This window comes from Denticeps clupeoides, chromosome 18, assembly GCF_900700375.1.
Source record: "Denticeps clupeoides chromosome 18, fDenClu1.1, whole genome shotgun sequence".
In the NCBI taxonomy this organism is placed as follows: Eukaryota; Metazoa; Chordata; class Actinopteri; order Clupeiformes; family Denticipitidae; genus Denticeps; species Denticeps clupeoides.
The window spans coordinates 5,891,380-5,901,634 of record NC_041724.1 but is presented as its reverse complement, the minus strand read 5'-3'; the positions used below and the strand labels follow the sequence as shown (position 1 = coordinate 5,901,634).

At 42.8% G+C, this 10,255-nt stretch overlaps 1 protein-coding gene across 2 annotated transcripts; it reads left to right on the top strand.

Annotated features, from left to right (window-relative positions):
* Positions 1 to 7,584: 7,584 nt before the first annotated feature.
* cysltr1 (cysteinyl leukotriene receptor 1) lies at positions 7,585 to 9,798 on the top strand. 2 transcript variants are annotated; one of them, XM_028960510.1, is made up of 2 exons: positions 7,585 to 7,688; positions 8,339 to 9,798. In XM_028960510.1, the coding sequence occupies exon 2, from the start codon at positions 8,339 to 8,341 to the stop codon at positions 9,392 to 9,394; it is 1,056 nt and encodes a 351-aa protein (XP_028816343.1). In that variant the 5' UTR covers positions 7,585 to 7,688; the 3' UTR covers positions 9,395 to 9,798. The 2 variants fall into 2 exon arrangements, with proteins under 2 accessions (XP_028816343.1, XP_028816342.1); XM_028960509.1 differs by lacking the exon at positions 7,585 to 7,688 and adding an exon at positions 8,164 to 8,267.
* Positions 9,799 to 10,255: the final 457 nt, after the last annotated feature.

The window sequence follows — 10,255 nt, the reverse complement described above, 5'->3', positions numbered from 1 at the left end:
CCTCATTCAAACTCATTCATTCAGTCTAATGGTCAAACAAGTTAGAACTTTCAAAATGATGATTTCCTCATTCTACAAATGATGACGTTGTCAACCAGGAAACTCTGAGTGGAGGACTGATCAGTCTGAATCGGGAAATCCAGCATCCTGTTGTTGTCAATTACTTTGACAGCCATGTTTGGGATATGTACATCTGCACTGGCCACTGTATGAGGGGACCTTTATGTGGCAATTGGACCCTTGCTGCAGAGCATGATTGCTTTCGGCCTGAAGGCCCTGAATTACATCCATAATATGGGTGTCTGTGAAATTTACCTCAGCTTTGCCGACCCACTCCTCTAATGCCTGCTCCCTTTCCCAACGCACCAACCATGGTAAAAACTGAACTGAAAAAAAGTACCAAGGTTACATTGCAAAGTACTGAGGAGAACCTATGCTATTGACCAAATGGTTATTTTCTGCACCACTATACAAATAAGTTATTTAAAAATCATACAATGTGATTTTGTTTTACATTCTGTCTCTCTCCGTTAACGTGTTCCTATGATTACAATTACAGACTTCTCTCATCTTTTTAAACGGGACAACTTGCACCATCGGTGGCTGCCAAATATTTTATTGCTCCACTGTATCTGGAGAGTTCACTTGAGCGTTCCACAGCAGACCTTCTTTTTGTTACCTCTTTCGTAGGAACTGATGTCTGAATTAACCAGACAAACAAAGGGCTGAGCAGATGGCAAATCAATATAAATATAAAAAATATCATATGACAAATTACAGCATTAGTCAAAGGATGTACACAGTCTTTATATTTTCCTGATATAGGCAACCAATTATTATTGTTTTAGATATAAGCATCATCAGACATTAGAATACGGTGATTAGAGATTATTGTCCCATAAAGTTTTAAACAGGATTTTTTGTTTAATGCTATTCAAAACCTTCCAATTGGGTGGAAAAGTGCCAAATTTGGTACACAGATTCATTTAGTTCTGGTAGTGGCGGTAGTAGCCACGTGTGTAACACACTCACCTAGGAGTTAGAAGACCACAAAGTCACAGGTTCAAACCGCACTTACTACCATTGTGTCCCTGAGCAAGACACTTAACCCCGAGTGTCTAGAGGGGGACTGTCCCTGTAACTACTGATTGTCACTCTGCATAAGGGAGTCTGATAAATGCCATAAATGTAATTATTCTGTATTTATTCTTTGCAAAAATGAGCAATTTTAGAAGAAAATAATTCCCCAGTGTAAGTATATTTGCTATGACACCGACTTGCTAATTTTTTTTTTGTTTTATTGTCCTTTTGTAATTTACAGTAGAGGACAGCTACAAGGCTGTCTGTTTGTTTTAGCAACATGAGTGGTTTAATAAAATTAGCCCTCCCACCCTCTGCTCCCTGTCACTTAATCCATCTGCGGGGTGTTATTCATTTATGACTCACTGTCTTCGGTGACGTAGGGGAACTCATTCAGTCACATTTGTGAATCACATAAGGGTGTGATTGTAATGCAATGTGGAAGGAAACTCATCACCATCACCTTGTTGCATCTCCCAGAAACCATACAGCAAAGTGGCAAATCACTGCTAAAATAAAATCCTGTTAGAAGGTTACATGCTCTATTCTTTCACCCTCAAACACACATGTTTAGTATAAGATCAAGACATTTAAAAGCGTTTATAGGATATAGCCCCAGAGAAAAATTAACTTTTCCATCTCTGATACGTGAACGGAGTCGATTTCAATGTCGGTTTGAGTGTTCATTCAATTATTTGTTCATCCTGAATGCAAGAGCTTTAACAAGCTAATGTATGGGTGTGGACATTTCTGGACCAAATTCTGAATGAATTGCAAAACCAAAGTCCCGTGGTCCATAAAGGCATATTGGATTGTGAATGGCAAACTGAAGGGTTCGATATTTTACCCAGAACCATTGCACCATTATTCAAAATGCAAAGTAATCCGAAATGAAATGAAATTATGAGCTGTGAGGCTGCTTTTTTCCGGCTGTCCGGAGGCAGCGGCCTGACGATAGCAGGGCTGGCTCCACCTCCAAGTTTCCCGACTCCACACTCCTGACCTGCCTCCAACTGTTTCCGCTGAATTTCCAGTACTAGAGCCACCTACCCCTTCTTATCATCCGGCAGGTGAGGTTCCTGACCCTGCTGCATCAGCCAAAAACCCTGCTTGGCTGACGCTCGGTTGTCCCCTCATATATACGGCACAGTGTAGGTTAGGGGTTCGAGCCCCAGGTCTGAAGGTGGAGAGGTGAAAGGGCTGGGGCATCACCTTGCTGTTGGAGAGGGCAGGGACAGGGTCTGGTCATAAATTACAATAAATTGTTGCTACTTTACATTAATACACATTGTCTACCATAATTCCTAGAGTGGAAAATGCCCTAACATATCACAATTCACTTAATCACATCCTAAATTCCTGGTACCCCCATATCTCAAGATACTAGAAAAGCATTCATCTAGACTCTTCTTTGTCTTGTCTCGGGTTCTTAGAGGTAAAATGAACTTCCAGGAGAAAGGCTGAGTCACTAAGGATTTTCAGCAAAAAAAACTTCCTTCTTAGGAAATACTTGGATTAAACAGGGCTCTTGTGTTTATAAAAAAAAGTATACATAAAAATTGGGTTCTAAATTATTATACTAATGGTATTTCCAGATCAGGTCCTGGTGAACCAAATAAGGGATTCAAGTGATAGAGCTATTAAAGCACTTTTGTAAGTCACTCCTGTAAGAGTACATGTAAAAAAAAACTGCAGTTCAAACAACATGCTCCATCAAACCCGTTTTTCATCTTCTGTTTATTCAGGACTTTGCAAGAGCAAAATATGAGCTAATGTCAATTTAAGATCACATGTCTCCAGTGCTCACTGTAGTCATTTAGACTTCATTTGCATGGGACGGCTGCCTCGAAAAGCCAGACTGAAACTTCTGGGTAAGGTAAAGACCTTATGAACCTGGACCCCTGTGAATTTCCTCAGTTAAAAAAAATAATCATGATGTGGCTTTATTAATTCAGTTTAATGTTCAACTTTATGAAATGAAAGCAGTGAAATGAATTAAGAGATATCACCAAAATTATATCAGCCTAGACGAGTGATGAGTAACAGTGTGCCACCACACTGCTGATGTGACGTCATGGGCCAGGTCAGCAGCTGGAGTTGTTCAGTGCAGCAAAACAGGGATGGCACTACGTTATGCTAATTATTCCAAATAGTTGCACTACTCTATAGCATTTAAACACACATAATGTCTTGATCCGGTCCGGCAGGGGCTACTCTGGGTCCAGGATGTTCATCCAGTGCTATTATGTTTCCTAATTGTTTTCACCTGTGTCTGATTGTATAAAGCTGCCCAGTTTGTGTCTGTTCGATGTCGGGTCATTGTTACGTGATGTCAACCCGTTTCGTGACGTCATGCATATGCGTCCTTCTTCCTCGCCATGTCCAGCCATCGTTCCAGATCTCCTTCCTCAGCATGTCAAACCAGCGTGACACATAATGTTGGCTTAATTAATTACTCTGCTTAATTATAAAAATTTGAACATGTGTATCCAGTTGAACTTGATGGAACTTAATTGACAGACGCTTCTGTGTTGATGTCTCTTATGCCTTAAGGCATTGCTTGTTTTGTCCTGGAAGAGAAACTTAAAATTCTGTAGAGGAAACCACCTACACGAAACCCAAGCTTCTGAATCATGTTTATTTGGTCTAGATTTCAATTTCCTTCACAAGCACCTGTAATGCCAGGTGTGGGGGAGGAGGCACGGGCATCTTAACATCTTCAAGTCTTAAAACAGCACGTGGACCTGATACATATACAATACTTGTGAAAAAAGTGTAAATTGGATATATAAATAATGTTTCATTGTCATACACCGTCCCTTTACATCTAAACTCATTGTAGTGCACTTTAACACTTCATTTATAGCTAAAATGTATATTTTGTATCTTATTTATTTATATATTGTATTTCACAAAATATAGAAGAGATGACAATAAAGTTTACTTGAACTTGAACTTGAAAACACACTCAGTTTTAGACATTGGTCCTTTGTCAATGACAAGTCAGCCTCGCCCAATCGTCTGGCTCACCCTCTCCACAAAATCCTGAAGGCACCCAAGTTTGACACACAGCATCAATTTTCGTGAAATGACTTCCATCCAGTTCTGAACCTACATTTGCTTAATTGGCTGCCTGATTGCTATAATTCAATTAATGTGATGGCAACGATCCTGATGCGTCTATTTCGTTGCGCTGTAATGATGCTGTAAGTTGCATCAGTTGATCTGGAGCTTGCATGCTATGGCTAACTCTGAACTCCTCTTTGAAAAGTCCATTTGCAAAGCTCTGATAGTCAGGGCTGACATAATAATGTATTTTTGGGAAATTTAGCTAGGGCAGGGAAGTCTGCATAAAAATGTTTTTTTTTTTTTTGTTATATTGATCTATTGTATGGAAAGAATAGAGGCAATATGGAAGACTCAGGAGATTTTATCATTATGGCTTTGTTAATGACACACTGAAAGGTTTTTTTTTCAATTGGGGTAGACCTTTATGGCAGCATGTACATTATAAATAATTCACAATTGCTGTATTTTAATGAAGCTATTATCCATCAAAAGCCAATTCTCTCACCCACCCAAAAGAAATAACATCCATCTGATAACCTCCCAGCTGAATTTAGCTAAATTACACTCTAAAATGATGAGTAAAATCATTCTTTTAATGACTTGTTAATAATGTTCCGTTCTAAAGTAAGAACAGCTGGTTGGTGTTACCTCATGAAAAGCAAACAGCTGCTACACCTTTTTTGTCTGTACCGTCCATATTCGGTGCATAATGGTATGCTTTCATAATTTATTTTATCTAGACATACTGTAAAATAGTTTATTATCAAAGCTGTATCATAAAGCTGTTTATGGTAACCTGTTATGACATTCCCTGGACAGAGAGCTGAGGTTTATGTTCATCAGTACAATCTAGTTAACTTTAACAAATTGCTAGATTATAACATATCTCCCTCCAGTTGTTCGTCTGAGGGAGCAAAGTAACACACTTCCCTATGAACCAGAAGACCACAAAGTCACAGGTTCAAACTCCACTTACTACTATCGTGTCCCTGAACAAGACACTGTCCCTGTGACTACTGATTTTACGTCCTTCAAATAAGGATGCCTGAAAAATTCCTTAAATATAAAAGTAAAGTATCTGCTACTAAGTACTGTTGGATAATGAAATGTATTAAGTTATTTATTTAATCATTCAAGTACATTATTTAGACTGAACATTACATTTAACTTTAGGGTAATAATTAGCTAGTGACATTATGGTATTTTCATGTTATTATCACCACAGTTGTAAATTTTCACTGTGAATGTGTGTACAGTTTTACAGTTTCTTCTCATTCAATGTGTTTTCTTTATTTTCATGACCATTTGCGTTGGTAGATTCTCACTGAAGGCATCAAAACTATGAATGAACACATGTGGAGTTATGTACTTAACAAAAAGTGGAGACCTGACCCCCACAGTCACCGGACCTGAACCCAGTCAGGATGGTTTGGGGTGAGCTGGACCGCAGAGTGAAGGCAAAGGGACCAACAAGTGCTAAACACCTCTGGGAACTCCTTCAAGACTGTTGGAGAAGCATTTCAGGTGACGACCTCTTGAAGCTCATCGAGAGAATGCCAAGAGTGTACAAAGCAGTAATCAGAGCAAAGAAACTAAAATCTAAAAATTTTATTTCACCTTTTTTTGTTAAGTACATAACTCCACATGTGTTCATTCATAGTTTTGATACCTTTGGTGAGAATCTACCAACGTAAATGGTCATGGAAATTAAGAAAACACATTGAATGAGAAGGTGTGTCCAAACTTTTGTAGGCTACATGCTTCTTTTTTCCTGTTACACATTTACTCGTATAACAATCAAACTTTTCAGACTTTAAAGAACTACTGTTATGCATGTTGACATAGATTGATTGTAATCTCTGCAGGTTTACAGCTAGAGGAAAGAGGCAGATTATCACAGTGTTCATCTCTTTTTGTGTTCTGCTGACTTGGCCGGGTGGATAGTGCAAATTTCACTTGAGTCTTATTGCTGAACCTTTCCTGAAGATGCTATCTAATGGGGTCACAATGTAGACCTCAGCTTGACTCTTTAGCACTCAAAAAAACTTTTCTCTTTCTGGGGAGCTTAAAATGCTGATCTGCACAGAAACAAAAAGCTGTATTTGTGTCACCAGCACAAAAGATGGCAGGAAGGCAGATGTTCATAAACCATGTGAACCATGTTCATAAAATGATCCTAATTATGACTTGAGCCAGTGTATCTGGTTTAATCTCTTCATCCTTGGCATTTGCATGGGCGAAACACAAACACGCTCTTAGCCCTACTCAAACAGCAATAGCTAGATAATTATTGTGGAAGAAAAGTGTTTCATGGGGAACTAATGCTTCCCTCTCGGGAAGGAGAGTAAAGAAAGTCTTGACCAAGAAAAAGCTGGGAAAAGTTGATCTAGACGAATAAATTGTGGCCATACAAATGATATGCATTCTAAGTGCTGCAGGGTAACTCCTGGACCACACTTGATGGAACAAGGCCAGCATAGGAAGCGACTTTATGTCATCTGGGAATGCATTAGAGTGGTACCAACTGGTGTTTTGATAGAGTTATGGCAGAAACCAGACTGAAAGGAATGCAATTAGCAGAATATTCAGACATAGTGGGCATTAAAGACATTAGGATGGGCTTTGAGGCTCTTCTCCCTATAGACAGAATGTGAAAGCAGACACATTGTACAATAATGTGGATACAGCCGATGTCTTTTAAGTGAAGATGTAAACTGAGATAAAGCGAGATGCCACAAATCGGGGCCAGACAAGGGCTCATTATCTCAAAATCATCCGATTACACGATAAAAACAGATCACATATGAGTTCACTTCCCTGGTGTACACATCAATTACGGCACCTTCTTCTCCCTTCGGTCGAGTTCACGCCCCAAGCTCCTGCCGGCATGGAAGCTCAAGGCCAAGTGCCTCGTCCCTCCCTTTCCCAACCCTCTGATTGAGTTTGCACTCCCAAGAAGACTCGGTCATTATGCCAATTGGCGGACCACAAAAACCTTCACGGTTGTTATCATTTGCAAAGCAATCTTCGGGTTTTCCCATGAACATTAGCAAATGGCAGGAAACGCAGTGCAATTAACCCAAAAGTAACTTTATTTTCAGTTTAAGGCCGGGGCTTGTGTTCGGCTGTGGTCGCCATTAAATGGCTCGTTACAGCTGCTGCGGAGACATTAGACGGGAAGGGACGAGCTGGTGCGACGGGGGTCGATCGTCCGTTCAGCGAATAAAACGGAGGTCACTTTATTCCGAGCGCCACCTTGCAAAACACGACCCACGTCGCCGCATCACGTTGCACGCCTTCCGCGGCAGGAAGCAGGGCAGCTTTTTTTTTTTTTTTTTTCCCCGGAACCGACTTTTACGCGCCACTTACCGGCAAAGTGGAGGCGCAGTAACGGCGGCGGGGGGCGGGGGGCGGGGCTTGTGTTCGAGACGCGCACGCAGAACGGCGGCGGCGCAGCATCATCACCGGCGACGCCGATCGCTGGACCACAGACCGCTTCATGCCGGCTCACGGACGCCTTCGGCATCTCCAGATGAAAGGTTGACTGCTTTTTTCCTTTCTTTTTCTTTTTTTTTTCTACACATTTGGGTTCTTATAGTTTCAACAAACCAAAAAAAAAAGTTGTTGTTGCTATTACTTGATAGTTAAAAACGTGTTGTTACGTGTTGTTACAGGCCATTTTTCAGCTTAGTGCATGGCACGGCATCATGCATTTAAATGTGCAACAGCGCACTTCATTTGACGCTCACACGGCTCGCCAATTCCTCAGAATAAAAATAAAAAAAAAATTTTGGTGCTAAATAATAGAAGTGCCCTTTATCTTGGCCCGAAGAAGACTCGAAACAAGACTCGTTGGATTGCGAGTTGTGGGTTCGAAAAATGAACGAATAAAAATTCAATTGGATAAAGTTTCGCACCTTGTGCAGGCTGGCGACGGAGCACGTTCACGCCTTCTTGATCTTGCGTGTGTGTGTATGCACCCTTAACCACAAGCTAATCTTCGAATGTGTGTAGTAGTGGCGAGCGTGTTTGTCACGACAAGGGTGGCCGCCGAGTACAACAGTTACAAATGGTGCACATCAGATGAAATGCTAGACATGCAGAATCCATGTTGGCCGGTGAGATGCATGGATGAAAGAAGAGCTTCTGTGTCTGTCCTGCGTTTTTATTCATTTTTGATTCGTTGCAGATGGCAAATGACACTTCCCTCGCGTCTGACATGCATTGCCCGTCCATCGATGACTTCCGCAACAAGGTCTACTCCACCGCGTACTCCATCATCACCGTCTTCGGCCTGGTGGGCAATGGCTTCGCCCTGCTGGTGCTGATCCGCACCTTCCGCCAGCGCTCCGCGTTCCACATCTACATGATCAACCTGGCCGTGTCCGACCTGCTGTGCGTGAGCACGCTGCCCATGCGGGTGCTGTACTACGTCAACCAGGGCCACTGGAGCATGGGTGACTTCCTGTGCCGCGTCAGCTCCTACGCGCTGTACGTCAACCTCTACTGCGGCATCTTCTTCATGATGGCCATGAGCTTCACGCGCTTCCTGGCCATCGTGTTCCCCGTGCAGAACCTGAAGCTGGTCACCGAGCGGAAGTCGTACGTCGTTTGCGGCTGTATTTGGGTCTTCATCTGCGGCACCAGCATGCCCTTCCTGATGCAGGGCGAGCATTTCGACCCCGTCACCAACAAGACCAAGTGCTTCGAGCCACCCGAGCGGAGCTTCAACAGCACAGGACACACCAGCTTGGGCAAACTGGTGTCACTTAACTACTTCTCTCTGGTGGTGGGCTTCATCATTCCGTTCCTGGTGATCCTGGTGTGCTACGCGGGCATCATCCGGACACTCCTGAGCCGCTCCCACACCGTGAAGAAGCAGCGCTCGACGCACACCAAGGCCATCCGCATGATCGTCATCGTCATGCTGACTTTCCTGGTGAGCTTCATGCCCTATCACATCCAGCGCACGGCTCACCTCCACTTCATAAGCCGCGTGGACAAGAGCTGCGACGACATCGCGTACATGCAGAAGTCCGTGGTGGTCACGCTCTGCCTGGCCGCCTCCAACTCCTGCTTCGATCCCATGCTGTACTTCTTCTCCGGGGAGAACTTCCGCCACCGCCTGTCCACGTTCCGCAGGCTGTCCTTAAACCTGAGCAGCAACAAGCGGCGCGCCACCGTGTCCAACGCCATGCAGGTTATGGAGGAGAGCGAGCTCCAAGGGCCCTCTAAGGTCGGGTAAGGTGGGACGGACCAGGATCCGGCGCCTGTCCACTACACCCGCACCGGAGCAGCGTCTATTATTACCAAAGTTCTTTTGGGAAATGGCGCAAGTTCGTCCGTTTTGACGCGTCTCCCTGTTAATGGGAGATGTCAGGGAAGAGAGAGCGAGACAGAGGGGATAAAAGCTTACTACTTTATGAACATGTTTTATATGTATCCGCATATTTAAGACGATGCATTGTACCCTCTGCGAATGCCATTTTGCAAATACGTGTATCTGCGTGTATGTATATAGATACTTTTTTGCCATATTATCCAGCGTCCAGCATATTACAATGTCTCGAGGAAGACATTTTTTTTTTTTTTATATGAAACATATTGTGTGTAAAATATTTCTATGCTGTTAAGAGTGTGTGTGTTTGTGTGGGTCAGGCTCATGATTCTTTCATGGTGCTAAATATTGCTCTAAATAAAGGTTTATTGAGTGTGATTTAAGAGTGAACATAAAGTTGAATACTTGGTTATTATGAAACTAAAGAACATGAAACGCGACGTCAACACCCATTATTGGGCAAAAAAAAACCCTCAAGACTCAAGTGTCTTCATTTTCAGAGGAATAAGTTCCTTCAGTTGACGAACGTGAGCTGGTGACAGTACGGCACCGTAAAGTGTTCGAAATGTTGTGGGGTGTAATTAAGGGCGGTAGTGTTGAGTAGTGCAAGTTTTCCAGTCCTCGTAAATCACCTTCACCTTCTTAAATAAGAAGCCACGAACAAAGGGGTGTTCGTCTCTGAAACCCTCCTCTCCAGAGCAGAGACCACAGAGGCCATCTTTCTCAAGAGAAGTTCTGCCACCTTCCGGCCACCACGTGAAGCGACAT

Excerpts from the sequence above, each read along its gene's own strand:
- cysltr1 (XM_028960509.1), top strand. The coding sequence starts at position 8,238 with ATGCTAGACATGCAGAATCCATGTTGGCCG. Across the intron at positions 8,268-8,338 it reads TGCAGAATCCATGTTGGCCG|ATGGCAAATGACACTTCCCT; the intron begins GTGAGATGCATG and ends GATTCGTTGCAG.